This window comes from Ruditapes philippinarum, unplaced genomic scaffold, assembly GCF_026571515.1.
Source record: "Ruditapes philippinarum isolate M1 unplaced genomic scaffold, ASM2657151v2 ctg9615_1_1_1_1, whole genome shotgun sequence".
NCBI lineage: Eukaryota > Metazoa > Mollusca > Bivalvia > Venerida > Veneridae > Ruditapes > Ruditapes philippinarum.
Window position 1 is genome coordinate 1 of NW_026867113.1, and position 16,123 is coordinate 16,123.

The window sequence follows — 16,123 nt, forward strand, 5'->3', positions numbered from 1 at the left end:
GAATACTGACAAAACAGGAAAGAGTTACTTCAAGACATTTTGTATATAAAAACTAGAAGTTAGGACATCTTCTTTGCAAAACAAATTAAGTTCATAACCTTTTCTGATTTCTTCAGACCACTCGTTTTTCTTCGAAATACCGGCCGATGAAGTGTTCGCGGTATCAGAACTTTAAGGATGCGCGCGCATGGATTAACCCCCTTGCAACTGCAAGCTTGAAGGAACTGCCAACTTTCCCATACGTTTAAGACATAACTCAGTCTTCAATAACACAGTACAGAAAAACATGTGCAGGACACACCAAGACTGAAACCTAGGATGACCTGAGGTGCTATTAAGCGTAGTTGATGGGCTTACGATTTTTAAAATGACAAATTTCATGACCTATCATTTGATAAGGAAGCCATTTTAGTACCAGTACCTAGAGCTGTCAATGATTCAGTGCAAAGTGTATTAACAATATATAAATATTGGATGACAAATATTGACAATCAACCAATAATTACTTGTCTGTTATTCACTTTCATATATGTTTTAAATTACATGATTTCAGTAAAATAAATGTTCTGTTCATACAATTATGATTTGTCTTGATTATATTAAATGCCCAATGCATCATTTTTTTCCGGAACATATTTTGTCATCATTGTTATGACATATGTCCATTATGTGACAACGGCAGTAGACCTGGATATGTCTTTTCATAATTTCTAGACATTTAATTTAATAATTTGATAAAATTATTGATTTTTTCAAATGTGTGCTTATTATTGATTGACAGAAAAATCTTGAGGAACCATCAATAATGTTTCTATCATGACAGCTCTTTTAGTACCTGAGTCTTTACAATGACTGCGCTCTTTTATAACTGTGTGTATCCAATTTAACATTCTTTTCATGAATAAATGTGTAAATCATAAAATATGAAAAACATTATTCTGGGTGAGAACATTAACTAATCAAGTAAACTAGGACAAATAGGAAAAAAGTGACGTCAAACAACACGGTGTCAGATGGTAAATGTTTGAGAAGCCCTTGGGATTAAAATAATTTTTTTTAGAAAATATGGCAATAAAAGCTAAAACTGCACCATACTGCAGAACCTTTTTTCAATTGAATGAGTAATAGAGATAAATACCCAGTAGTATTTTAATTTGGTGTTCACTTAAATAGTTCCTTTATCATTTCCAAATTAACTATATTAACTAATACCTTGTTGAACTTGTTTAAAAGACTTTTGCTGTTTTTTATTGGCAGCTATCCATTGTTAATCTATAGAATCCAAACATAAAAATACAAGAACTGAGTTTATAAAGACCAAACAGTTTCGTAATTTACTTTAGCATTGACATAATTATGTCAAAATGATCCCCAGTTACTTTTTACCTGCAGTATGGTGACAAATATCAATATCTGTATATCTGATAAAATAGTGAAATAATAATATATAAATCTGCATTACCAATTCTAGCAAAGAGCTCTCTACAAACAGTTCCGAGACAGACATTTTCTGACAAATGATCAAAAATTTCAATTAAATCATATTGAAAATGCAAGCACCTGTATGCAAGATGGTAGTAAAATAAAGTTTTGAGTCTTTGTAGAATTGTCCAAATATAAAAAAATTTATTTTAAAACTGATAAAGAGAAATCATGACAAGTCTCTCAAGTCTCTCAAAACTCTATTTACTGGGAAATATTATCTTATAAGAGTTTTCAAACCCAAAACTACAATGTCATGGCAATGAGAACAAAGGTGTGAAACAATATATGAAAATAATCATGACATATTACATATTTTATAAGTGAAAAAAAAAACAGCCCAAAGAAAGTAAGTTTATAAATGAAGAAAATAAGTCTATGACAATGAAAAGGTAGTCATGCATTTAAGAAAAATAGAATTCAAACCATGTAAAAATAATACCTCAAATTTGAAGAGTTTCATAAGAGTACTTTTTCTATGATTACAAGAGTTACTTACCCTTTTGCTGGGTAGGGAACTTTCCTCTAATGGTGGAGAGTGACTGGAACTCTCCAAAGATGAAGTACATGTTTGTGACGACTCCATAGAGCTTTCACTAGGAGGAACAGAATCTGTTGAACTGTCTAACAATCTTTCTGGCGACTGACTTGTACGCTCGTATAAACTTTCTGATGTCATGTCATCACTTAAAGGTTCAACACCACTATCTAAATCTTCTTTTGCTTTTACTTCTTCACTAACATCAAGATTAGTAACATTTTCAGAATTGTCTTTAGCTGTGTCATTATTTCCCACAATCTCCTTATTGTCAACTATATCTGCCACCTTTTCACCACTGTCTTTAGGTTCCACTATTTTTGGTGTAGGCTTAAGAACACTAAATTCCAATTTTGGAGCGTTGCTCTTTGGTTTGTATTCTAGAGAAGGAGGGGTAGACTTTGTCTTATAATCTTGTCTCTTTTCTACAGCAGACGTTAATCTCTGTAGGTCTGTCAGATTGTCTCCTGAAAGTAAAGTACAAATGTATAAGATAACATCATGTTTTGAAAAGCAAAGAAAAAAAAACATCATAAAAATTTAGATACCTTTTTTTTGTTTTTTTTTGTCTGATTTTAAGTCACATCATAATTGTAAAGGACATACAAGGAGTATACAGGAAGATGTGAGATGCTTTTCAAGATACCTTTTTCGAAGTACGCTGTTTAACATCGTGAGTAAAACTTATGACAACATAAACTATATTGTAATTAACAAAATATATACCATAATACATCATCCTTGCTTTTTTCTAAACATTCCTCAACACCTTTTGGTCTATTCCAAAAATCTCAACACACTGTTTGAGACTCTTCAATTAATTAAGTAGATATTTTAATCCGTATACATACTTCATATAGGATAACACTTTAAATATTACAATCAAATCATAGTTATAAGATTGATACAACTACAGATATTCCCTTTGCAACAATATTCTATCCCGTCAATTTATTAAACACATAATAGTAATGAAGTTATAACATAAAGATTTTATATCGGCCCAACATGCAATTTTATTAATTTCCTTGTTACTAATTGTCAGACTTATTCCAAAGAATAATATGTTTTTTACACGTTCATTTTGTAAAAGCCAAAATAAAAAAAAATGACTTTTTGTATAAATAAATATAATATACATGTACATATCTATAAGTAATTGCACAATACATTAAAGGCTTGTCACAAGGATATCTTTTACATATAGGGAAGAATATTCATTCACTGGCTTATCCAACAATTCTACTTGAATATTTGAATAGTACTTTAAGAAAACTATGTTAAATTATATTTATTAAACAATTTACTATACTTCTAATAAAATAAGGAACAAAAATCAATTCACAAATTATATTCTTTTATCAATAACTAGCACTCGTAAATTTTTTGACGATTTTTTAAAATGCCTGAATATTGTTTATATCAATGCAAAAACTAAGGAGTTATAAAAGCTTAGCCAATTATAAAAACCAAAGGCCAGTTCAAGCAAACATAATTATGCATGTTTTTATTTGTCTAGAAAAAGATTTACCAGAAGGGGAGTTAATTATGATTTCATGAGGCATAACTCCTGATGCTGTTGCAATGGTGAAGGATTTTGGTCTGCTAGGTGTATCAATGTCCTCGATCACTAACAAAGGTCGTGAAAGTGTGGGGGAACCACCGCTCACTGTGGCACGCCGCTGTTTTGGGTCGGACTGGACCGGCAAAGTGAACTGTGTAAATTGTGGAGATTCAGAACCGCTGCGGAAAACATCATTGTCAGTATCGTTACCATCATTTGTCTCTCTGAAAATATACAAACATATACATAATATACCATCAGAATGTAAAAGTCAAATCTTAATAGTTTTGTGATATAATATAAGAGCCTTCATATCAAATGGTACAATTCAGCATCATTCAATAAGTTTTATATGCTAAGTTCTCTATTTAAAGATGTAACAGAGGATAGTCAACATCATTTCCATTGAATCACCACAAATATTGGTATTCTTTTTAAAAACACATGTACATTGTAATTATTTTGTATCATTTTGAATAACCTCTTCCTGGAAAAGCTGTGTAGGTTTGAAACTGCAGATTATTTGAAGATTTCAGGACATAACTGACTTTAACTAAAGAATCAACAGCAAATCAACGACATGGCTGGACTTCATGCTTAGTTTCAGGCCTGCCAATATTGCTTAAAGATTTAAACCTCCTCATAATAGACTTAAAATTTCAAATAACTCTAAGAAAATACAGAACTAACAATAAAAGGTAGACTAGCAACCCAATATTCTGCCTGTTAATAGGCATAAATTAATTTAAAAAGCATTCTCCTAGGGATCTTAAGAATTTCCATCTTTTCAAAACTCTTGCCGTTTATCTGGTTTGTTTAGACTTTATCAAAAGTTTAATAATTGTATTTTTTTGGTATATATAAATTTATCCATCTATTGCAATTGTGGCATGTTTAATTAGTATAAAACCAGTAGCAATGAAACAACAACTTTCTAAACAACATATTTAGAACAGTTTTATAGAATAAATTCACATATAATTTATGTTATCTTAAAAAGGGATATTGAATGTCAACAGACTATTAATTTACACTTGTTTGAATAGTTAATGATAAAGTCAACACACATTGTAGCCCCTGTAAATATAAATGAGGAAGTTTATGAATAGATCAAAAAGATAGATTATAGATGTGTAGCATAAATACAGCCAAAGTTCATCTGCTTTACATACATTATAACACTTATCAAGCTGTCATCCTAAGTAAAGTACTAAAATTTATATCCCTTACAGACACAGATACAAGTTTTTTATACTAGAGGGTGTCGCAAAATTTTGACAAGGGATAAAAATTAATGACAATTTAGAACACAAATGAATATCAATAATTAGTTTAAAGTTTGCATCAAACATTTTCAATGACTTAAAATAACTTTTTGCGAAACATTTTCTACATAAATGGAAAGGGGATAAATGGAGAGAACCTTAAATTATGGTCCTTACCTGTTTTTTTATTGTTATTTTTCTTTAAGTTTCCTTATTTAAGTCTTATTAGCTAATGGTCATATGACCCAAATTAATTGCAGAAGAAAACCTCAGGTGCAACATTTTACACACAAATGTACTGGCACCAGAGTAAATCTACCGACCTTTCCTATGCTTACATGAATAAGATTTCTAAAATACAAGAATTAAGCTTCTGCAGCGGGATTGATTTGAATCGTATTGTACTATAGTGTCAGTTTCTTTAACCGATCAGCCATTTTGTTTTTTTACTAAGAACTTGCTGAAACCAATAGTTACTTTAAAACAAACTTAAACCTAGGCACAAAGTCCAAAAGGAATGCACATGTATATCCATTAATCTAGGAAGCAATAATTCTTAAACAATATCACTTATAATAATTGCATTTAAATCATTTATTAAAAGCTTAAAATCCCATCTGTACAATAATGTACTAAAATTCCCTTTATTTTCATCATTCAAAAGTAATGTAAATAGAGAAATCCAAATGAGATGTATAAAATTTATCGAATATATTTCTATACTTATTTAAGATATAAGAAAGATGTATTTAAGATAACACTATTAAGAGGTATATACTATAAATCTCACATGCTTCACTAAATATCAACAACAATACATCCACCTTGCCACCTTGTCAATTCACTACTGTTTACATACATATATAAACATATACGTCATCATTGCTCTTGTTCTAATACATACATACCATTCACAATCTCAAAACAAAATGTACATCCAAATACCATTTAGATCCGTAACCTAGATACCAGTATAAATCTCCAAATATTTCCTTCCTGATACAGCATCTACTTGGTGAAAATACTCAATTTTACAAAAATTCCCCCCCCCCTATATAATTAAGATTCTAGAGTTTATAAACAACAACACTTAAAAGTAAAAACATGGTGGTATCAAAGATTGTGAATCTTGTTTGTACATTACTGGACTCAACTTCCTAGTCCCTGCACAATATGTGAATAAAGCCATAACCCATACCCATCATTAAAGTGAGGAATATACTGCAATGAATTTTCAAGCTAGCTTTACCCTGTTATTTATAAGCAAGTCATTATTATTTCTAAACACATTTAAAATGTTTTATTCTTATCTACCTTAAAAATGTAAATAAATTTACAAGTTTTAGCTAATACAAGATGACAGGAGGTGGTTTATCTCCATCACTTAATTACAAATTCCCCTTGCTATCAATCATGGCCAAATTAACTAATTTGATAAAAACATACACCCTAACTTCCTGAATGGGGAAAATCCCCTACATCCCTTTACTTTAGCTGTGAAAAAAATGTGCTTCAATGGTTTTTTTAATAATATTGTTATTTATTCAGGCTCTTTTATGTCAAATACAATATGTAAACTACCAATACACTACATATTTGAAACCTTGCAAAATAAGTGCAGAAAAATAACATGAAGTGACATACCAGTACTTTAAATATGTCTACTTTAAAGTCCAGTAAAGTAAAATCTGTAATATTTTAGCCAAAATTTTTTATCAAACATTCCAGCAAAACCTTATTAATTAATTCAGCCCACCTTCATTATTTCCTCACAAACTATCTCCAAACCAATAAAGTACACAATGACCATGCCAAATATTGAATAATAACAAGTGTACAGGTTTATGGACTACTGAATGAACAAGCAAAATACATATCTTCTGAATAAGACAAACCATACTGTATAATTACCAATGGACAATAAACAAGTAATAATTCCCACATAAAAATGTTATCTATGGACCTATCAACTATCAATCAGTCTGTTAGAAAGTGGTATAATAATATAGGTACACTGAATTAATGAATTGATTTGATACAATAGTATCGTAAAATCACTTTTGTTTTTACTTAACTTCATAAAACAAGATGGCCAAGGGCAACATGTCGAGCCCACTGTCAAATCTGACCTTTAGGTATGACCTACTTAATCGGGCGCCCGGCATGCTATCTCATGATGTTGAACATTTGTGCCAGGTTATTTGAAATTCCACCAGCTAGTGATAGTTATGATGTAGACATTCTATTTGAGACCATTGTTTTGCATCTGACCTTAAAGTATGCCCTTGACCATTGACCTTGCTACAACGTAACACGGTTCTTGCGCACAACATGCTATCTCATTATTATAAACATTGTGCTAAGTTATTTGAAATTCTGCCCATTAAATATCAATGATAGAGCTATGACTCGGACAAGCATATATGGACAGATGCATTCACTAACACACATATGCATGTATATACATTGAACCGTTATTAAGACAACTATGTCAACATCCTCGCAAGCAGGCTCCACAAAAATAAAACTGCATCACTTTCAAGTATGATGAAAAGGATTTTTTTGTTTGACATTTTAAGTGTGTCTTAAACATAAACATTTTTTGTATCATTGCTATGCATATAGAGGATATTTGTTTAGTTCAGTGTAAGATCGGAATATATTTCACCGAGTGAGCACCAAAAGGTATATTTCACGAGTGGCGCAGCCACGAGTGAAATATGTACTTTTGGTGTTCACAAGGTGAAATATATTTCGATCTTTCACTAAACTAAACAAATTTTCTTTTTATTATATGCAAAGAAACGTTTTAAAAAGACATTAAACATAATACCGAATGAAAAGTGCGCCAAATGATAATACAACGTGACGTCATTTACGACGTCACGTCATTCAGTTGGTACCCAGTACTGTGCACGCTGGCATTTCACTGAAACAACGTAAGGGGCTAAAATTCAAAACAGTGAAATTATCAAAGTGGTAATTTCACTGTTTCAAAAAGTGAAATTACCAGTTTTATATCACTGATATATTTCTATAAACCACAGAAAAGCATGTAATAAATTAATTTTATGCATGTAAAGGAACACTTGTCTTCCTGCTCTACATTCCCTGTTCTAATCATTTCAGACTACATGTATAACAAAAAATTCTAGTCCTTATTTCTATAAAAAAAAAAAAAAAACAACATATAATTCTCTTTGTTAAAGTTATTTAAGGTCCATGCCTCTAAATAAATACAATTTTGCAGTATAAAAATCAAAATTTTAACAATAAATTGTTTTATTTGAGTTTAAGTATCTTTCTTCACTTGTCTGTCTGTTAAGTCTCTATAGCAGGTGAAGAGCTACAGTGTTGTTACAGAATCAAGTAAGATCAATACTTAGTATATAAAATATCTTATATCACAACTGTTCAATTAGGCTTCAGGTGTTGTAAGTAAAACAGTGGGAGGTTAGTATATGAGATATTAAAATATTGTGTTTATTTCATTGAGATTATATCTTAAACATGAATAAATGATTATTCAAAATATACTCAGGTTTTGTTGAAAGTATCTCGGCATTCTCCTTCTTATTTTGGGGAACTGTGCCTAAGAAATTTGGGGCAATTTGAGTCACAATATAAGCCAACTCAGAGTAGAAAAATGTTTTTGACAGACAAAACATATAATTTGGGAAAATCCTCTTCATAAATGTTGTTTTTTTTGTTGTTTTTTTTTATACAAAGTATCAACTTGGCAAATAAACAATCATTCTTATGGGGTTATCTTTATTAAATAAACTGTTTATATAAATAAATTGTTTATATAATAAAAACAGATAGCTCAATTTTTAACAGATGTTTTCATGTAGTGTGTAAATTTCTAATCTAGAATTGGGAATATTTGTCCTTTGATTAGGAAATTGAAATTTGCCATTGGAAATGAGCAAGGCAGTCTGAACTTTTACATAAGTAAAAAGAGGCCTGGTATTGTACTTTTATTATGTATATTATGTTCATGAAATGGTGACAAATATACTTTTGCAAATTAAACTACCTAACACTAGAACAAAATATAAGAAATTTTATCTTTGTAAAATATTTCAGAATTCACACAGTATGACAGTAAATTTGTAAATTATGTTAGCAAAACTATATCTTGCATACCAGTAATTAAGTTAACAATAAAGCATGTTTACATATCCTAAAGAATCACCTATTCATGTCAGTCACAGAAATTCTAGAAAACATTAACACTAATGTATATATTCCACTATAACAATAACTCCTCCTATGTCTTGCATTCACTTTTAGCATGCATTTTCTGCAGTCACAACAAAAAAAATCTCCTTACTGCAGCTATTCCTATTTTGAATTTATATCATTCAGCTTTAAGAACATTTATCTCTCATGTATATTTTACACTGCAATAGCATATTCTTTATATCTTTGCATTTAACTTAAGTGAATAAACTTTACAAAATACCTGTACAACTCCACTTAAGGTAAGTTGACAAAAATAAACATCCTAAACATTAATTTATTTTGATGTTAATTAATTAAGCTGCTTCAACCACTATTTAGCATATCTAACAACAAGGCTATGATGAAACTTTTAACCATCTTTCTAACACACAATCTTTAAACATATCTACTTCCTGTTATCTCGAGAAAGGTACAAGTAAATATTAATATATAGGCTCCCAAAAAAAGGTTCAGTGATTGGAAATAACACATGTTTGAATTGTATCGGCTCACAACATAGGGTACAATGATTTTGTTAACCTATTGATCTACTATGTAAAATGAATGACAGAATGAATGACAAAAAGTACAAATAAAAAGCAACATATTTTAATATTGGTGAGCATTGCCTTGACGGAAGTGTCCTCAATTCTAGCAAAGGTGCCAAATAAATTCATATAATTATGGTCATCTTTAACAATTTCCATCTTAAATCTACCACTGCTTTTTTTTTCAAACATGATTTATATACAATATACACAGTCCTGGAGACCTCTTTCAAATCATAAGCATTTAGTTTGAAGCATTATAGTTTAAAGTCATTTTACTTCAATGATAAAACATAAATACATAACATTTATTCTAATTATAAAAAGGTTGTTTTTCAAAAGAAAAAGATTGATATTTGAGAAATCCATAAAAATAAACATTTTACCTTAAGATTAAGGCTCCGAATAACAGCAGATAGTGATATTACATTGTAAGCTTCTGTGTTATTAAAGTACAATGTGTGTCAATGTATTCATTCTGTCACTACTAAGGTATTTGGTACATGTCAAACATTAATGACTTATTACTGTATATATTTCCCAAACATCATATAACAGTCATAAAAATGAGCACACTACATGCACTTCCATAAAATATTGCCTATACCAGGAAGTTATGTACTGACTTTGTATTTAATATGATTAAAAGGGCGGACATAGTTTAATTCATGATTGAATGTATTTGGGTAAAATAAATGATTTATCCAAGTATGGGAACACATTAAAAATTACAGGTAGAAATTTCTATTCTCTTATACATTTTTTATATATTAACTTCATATATACCAGTATACTGTTAAAAAAAAACATTTTTTTTTGAAAAAAAAAGAAAGGCAGGCCAAACATGCATTGTATTCAAATTAATATAAAACTTATAAAAAAACTTTCTTGTTTGTACCTTCATTAAATTTTGTATCCTTTTTAGTAAAACAGCTTACTGTAGAATGGCACATCTTCATGCTTAGAATTCACAGTTTCAAAAGTAATAAGAAATTTTGCACAAAGAAATTTTTGTAAACCTCCCATTTATATTTGGTACTCATCGTTACAACGTATAGATGAGTACCTTTGTACTAGCGTTTTTAATACAAAACCGGTTTATGTACATTCTTTGTTCGCTCGAATGATTCGAGCTGTATTTAATCGGGGTTTTCATATTCGGAAATCAGTTTCTAGCGAGCAACTCTTAGGGACACTCACACATGGATTCTTACGAAGTACAGCGGTTAGTAGATGACAGACTGAAAGATACCTTGGGAGATCTTAAGCAGTCGATGCTTTCTGATATGGAGAAACTTTTGGATAAGATAAGTGGAAATTCTACTTTTGAACATTTAAATCAGATTTCTACCATTTTAACTGGCATTCCTAAATTTAAAAGAAAGTCAAACGAAGAGCAGTACAAATATAATTGTAAGATAACTGCTGCTTTAGATTCTGCAGACAAAATGTTGCAAAACGATAAAATTATCGAAAGCAGGGAAAAGATTGCAGAAGGTAAATATTATTACATTTATTAGACATTGAATTACAAATTTGTTTGTATAACACAGGATTAGTGATTCACTGTTATCAGATAGGAATGTTCTATAGGTAACGCTTGATGTAAAATATAACGGTGATTTTATCACAGTGTAACTAATATTTTGCATGAATCACGACTATGTAATATTATTTGTAGTTAAAAAAAAATTGGATGCGTGTATTGAATAATATATCGGTATGTCTGGATATTTCTGTCTAGATTTGTTTGTTATTCAAGTTATTTACTGCAAAAGAAAATGATTAAGTAATCATTTATTTCAAGTTTCATTACACAAATGAGGTATATTTTAACCTATCTTTATTATCTTGTATATTCAAATTTGTATAGTTTATTCCTTTTACAGTATTTATGAAAAGGATTTTTGAAATATTTAGTTAATTAAGTTATTCTTTTTGATAACGTACAAAGCGAATGTATGCATATTTTTTCGAAGTCGAAATTCACATGTTTTGGTTTATTTTTAGTAAAAGAGCTGGTAGCACACAGACAAAAATTGATTCAATTGGCAGACGGGTCGGACATGGGTTGGCGTTTAGTTAACGAATACGAGGCTAACCCATTGGCTGATGGGTCTGATGACGAGAAGAAAATCTTGAAAGCCGAAGCACGGGCCAACAAGAAAATGCGAGAGGAAAGGGCGAAGAAAGCACGTTCAGCACGGCATCCATATAAGAGGAAACCGCCTGTTGCTGTCATGAACCAAACAGTTCCGGTTTCACAGTCAACTTCCCGTCGTCCACCTGGTTTATGTTTTGCTTGTGGCAAGCCGGGACACTGGAAGGGGTCACAGGAATGTCCTGTCAGTTCTGCCTTTAATAACAATAAGATAAGTATTTTTTGTGATACTAGTGTATTAATTGCAGATAAAAATGCTAAAGAAACTGTATCGGTTGTCTTTAAAGAAGGCATAGATATCTCTGAGAATAATAATTCTCAGATGGTAAAAGAGAACAATATTCATGACGTTTTATCCCCTGTAGGGCGTTTGAGACGTCATGCTTCGAAATGGTCAGAAGCTACGGACAGTAAGTATATTTCGGATGTCATTAACAAGGGTTATAGATTGCCGCTTAAAGACATTCCAGAAAGAGCCGTGTTAAGAAATAACAAATCGGCAAGAGAAAATTTACAGTTTGTAGAAAAAGAAATTGAGAATTTGTTGTCTAAAGGCATTATTTCTAGAAGTGAAGTAATTCCACATGTAGTAAATCCTCTCACTGTAGCATACAACAGAAAAGGAAAACCAAGGTTAGTGTTAGATTGTAGACACATAAATCCGTGTTTGCATCAATTTAAAATAAAATTTGAAGATATTAAAGTGGCAGAGGCTTTATTTGAACAAAATTCTTTTTTGTTTACTTTTGATTTAAAAGGGGCATACCATCACATTGATATTTTTGCTGAGCACAGGACTTACTTAGGTTTTTCATATTCGAAAAAAGGTCAAGTCAAATACTTTGTTTTTAATTCTTTACCATTTGGCATCAAAACAGCAGGTCACATTTTTACAAAAGTATTGAAGGTAGTAGTTGCTTATTTACGTTCACAAAGTCATAGAATTATCATGTTTTTAGATGACGGAATCGGTGGCGATCAAAATTATGAACTTGCGTTAAAATCTAGTGAGTACACAAAACAAACTATTTTAGAGTTCGGTTTCTTACTTGCAGACGAAAAATGCAACTGGTTACCTTCTCGATGTGTCACGTGGTTAGGCCATATTTTAGATATGGAACATAATTTGTTATTTATTTCTGAAGAACGAATTCAGAGGTTTGAATCTGTTCTTGATTCTTGCATTTATCAAGTTAAGTGCTGCGAAGAAAGATTACTTCCTGTGAAGCATTTAGCCGGTGTTGTAGGGCACATTATTTCATTACAAAGCGTTATAGGAAATAAAGTACGCTTAATGACCAGGGAAATGTTTAAATGTATTAATTCAAGGGCAAGCTGGAATGCTTGCATTTTAGTTTCCGTTCAAGCTTTGGAAGAGCTAATATTTTGGAAAGAAAACGTTCGTTTATTGAACCAAAAAGGTAAAAATTTGAAACACGATCATGTGTGTTTGTATAATGTATTTATAGACGCCAGCGATGTAGGCTATGGAGGTTACATAGAGAAAGCAGAAGTTTTTTCAAATTTTTCAGAAAAGCTATCAAGCAGTATGATACATTGTGAATGTTTAAGTCAGTATTTTTCACATGATGCACAGGGTGAGTTATTAACAGAAAGGTCGCAATCGTTTCCGGAAGTAGACAGTATGGGTAAAGTAGATTTGTTCCCGGATGTGAATTTTTTAGATTTGTCCCCGGAAGTGGACACAGCAAGTAGCGTAGTTATAAGTCTGTCCCCGGGGGTGGACACAGCAAATAACATAGTTACAAAATGGTCCCAGGAAGTGGACATAGAAAATAGCATTACGAAAAAATGGTCCCCGGAAGTGGACACTGCTAGTAATTTAGTTATCAGATGGTCCCCGGAAGTGGACCAGGCAAGTAAGTGTGTTGCAAAATGTTCCCCGGAAGCGGATAAAGCAAACAAGATAAGTATGAAAAAATTTCAGGCTGTAGACAAAACAAGTCCGATAATGTCCCAAAATGATGGCATATCTGGTAAAAATGTTAATCGGTCCCCGGAAGTGGACTCGTGTTCAGAGGTTGTAGGCCAATGGTCTGAATATGAACAGTCATTAAGTTCGACTTGGCGTGAAACAGAAGCAGTTAACAGAGTTATTTATTCGCATTCAAATATTTTGAAAAACGCTTATGTTAAGGTTTTCTCAGACAACAAAAACGTAAAGTCCGTTTTAGTAAATGGTAGTAAAACGCAAAATATACATAGCAGTGTTGTAGAATTAAACACATTGTGTGAAAAAGAAAATATAGTAATTTGCCCTGAATGGATTCCGAGGGAAGATAATGAAAGAGCAGATTTTCTAAGCAGATGTTATGACTGTGATGATTGGAGTGTTTCCTCGTATGTCTTTCAATATTTAAATCATATATGGGGACCATATTCTATAGATAGATTTGCATCACATTTAAATAATAAATGCATTAAGTTTAATTCACGTTGGTGGGTGCCGGGTACCGATGGTGTTGACGCTTTGTCAGAATCTTGGCAACATCACGTAAACTGGCTAGTTCCGCCCCCTAGGCTGGTTGTAAAATGTATACACAAAATTATGTGTGAGGGTGCGAACTGCACACTAGTCGTTCCTTTTTGGAAAAGTGCACCTTTTTGGCCTTGTTTATTTGATTACTCGGGAAAACATAGAAAGTTTATTAAAGGCATAATCAATCTTGGTAGAAAAGATGTTATTTGGCCAGGAAAAGGCAAAAACGGTTGTTTTTCAAAAAATCCATTGGCTTTTGATATGTTGGCTTTGAAGTGTATACCTTAATTTCATGTTCAGTTTATTATATTTGTATGACATTGTTTTAACAATACTTTATCGTTAACAGGTATTAACCTAAAAGACAATCTGAAACGAAAGATGGATGTTGCCGGTATACAGGATGACGTAATAGCAGATCATATGGCTGAGTATTTGGTCCAATCAAAATCTGACAATACAGTGACAAAATACAAATCAAGTTTTGCGCATTTCAAAAACTTTTGTGAACAAAAGCATGTATCTGCATTGCCAGCTCTTTCAATTACGGTCGCCATGTACTTTACACATTTATTGGATGAAGGAAAATCTAACCATGTCATTTCTAGCGCAAACTACGGTATCAAATGGGCTCACAATATGAACGATATGGACGATCCAACCGAAAATAATACTGTGAAGTTACTATTAAACACGGCAAATCGTATTCATTCAAAACCTGTAGAGAAAAAAGACGTTATATCTTCAGATATGTTACAGACATTATGTTCCAAATATGAAGATTCATGTGATGTGATTGATCTTAGAGACTTATCTATGATATTATTAGCATATTCTGGTTTCATGAGAATAGGTGAGGTGTGTAACTTGCGTTGCAAGGATATTCTGTTCAATCCTGATCACTTAGTAGTTAAGGTTACTCAAAGTAAAACTGATATTTATCGTGACGGTTCAGAAATTGTAATTTCTAAGGGAACGTCGTCTGCTTGTCCTATAGATATGTTAAAAAGATATGTTTCAAAAGCAAATTTATCTCTGTCATCGGATGATTTTTTATTCAAACCAGCATTCAGGTCAAAAAATAGACCATCTCTCATTAATAAGAATAAGAAATTAAGTTATACTAGAACAAGAGAATGTATTAAGTCCAAATTGAGATTAATTGCACCTAATAGTAATTTAGGTACACATTCTTTAAGAGCCAGTGGGGCCAGCACTGTTGCTAATGCATCCGGTGTGTCTGAACGTTGTCTGAAAAGGCACGGCCGGTGGAAAACCGATTCAGCCAAAGATGGTTATATAAAGGATTCTTTAGAGAAACGTATGTTTGTAACTCAGGCTTTAAATCTGTAATATTTGATAATTTATTGTTTGTTAGTCCGAATATTTGGCATTGAATTTGAATTATTTTTTTTTTGTCACTTCTATACTTTGTAGTTCTATACAAGCGTTCTCGCATATTGCATTCGAGTGTTTTTAGTTTTTATTTGTAGAAGTTTTGTAGGAAATAAGATGGTACTGTTTGTGTAAAACCTACATGGCAAGAAAGATAAACAGACATACCAGTACATATTATAGTGTGAACCACTTTAAATATAATGACTTTCTTGTACAAACATTACAGGCAAAATTGAAGTGCATGTGAAAATTTACAACTTTACTCACTGTTAAGTCAATGTTCTTAATATCAAAAGTAACGGTAACTATTTGTTTAAACTTGGTTTTGAACACCTTAGTAACTATCATGTTTGCGCTGCAAGTATTGTCTGAAAATGTTAAGAAGTCCATTGTGCATACATATTTCAGTGCTTCGTTGTATTATTTTTAACTATATCACT

The 16,123-nt window shown here is 31.5% G+C and overlaps 2 protein-coding genes across 2 annotated transcripts in view; one reads left to right on the forward strand and one right to left on the reverse strand.

Annotated features, from left to right (window-relative positions):
* Nucleotides 1–1,360: 1,360 nt before the first annotated feature.
* Nucleotides 1,361–16,123, reverse strand: part of LOC132734894 (uncharacterized) — a 29,403-nt gene continuing 14,640 nt past the window's right edge. Inside the window, exons 9-11 of the mRNA XM_060721761.1 lie at nucleotides 3,552–3,808; nucleotides 1,982–2,487; nucleotides 1,361–1,510 (exon numbers count right to left, since the gene is read on the reverse strand). Of these exons, the coding sequence (XP_060577744.1) occupies nucleotides 1,376–1,510; nucleotides 1,982–2,487; nucleotides 3,552–3,808 (898 nt within the window). The 3' untranslated portion in view covers nucleotides 1,361–1,375. The remainder of the gene's footprint in view (nucleotides 1,511–1,981; nucleotides 2,488–3,551; nucleotides 3,809–16,123) is intronic.
* Nucleotides 10,661–14,573, forward strand: LOC132734893 (uncharacterized). Its single transcript, XM_060721760.1, has 2 exons — nucleotides 10,661–11,121; nucleotides 11,635–14,573. The coding sequence occupies exons 1-2, from the start codon at nucleotides 10,827–10,829 to the stop codon at nucleotides 14,571–14,573; spliced, it is 3,234 nt and encodes a 1,077-aa protein (XP_060577743.1). The 5' UTR covers nucleotides 10,661–10,826.

Bases quoted from the DNA above. Each gene is read 5' to 3' on its own strand.
- LOC132734893 (XM_060721760.1), top strand. From the start codon at position 10,827: ATGGATTCTTACGAAGTACAGCGGTTAGTAGATGACAGACTGAAAGAT. The intron at 11,122-11,634 runs GTAAATATTATT...GTTTATTTTTAG, and splicing joins CAGGGAAAAGATTGCAGAAG to TAAAAGAGCTGGTAGCACAC.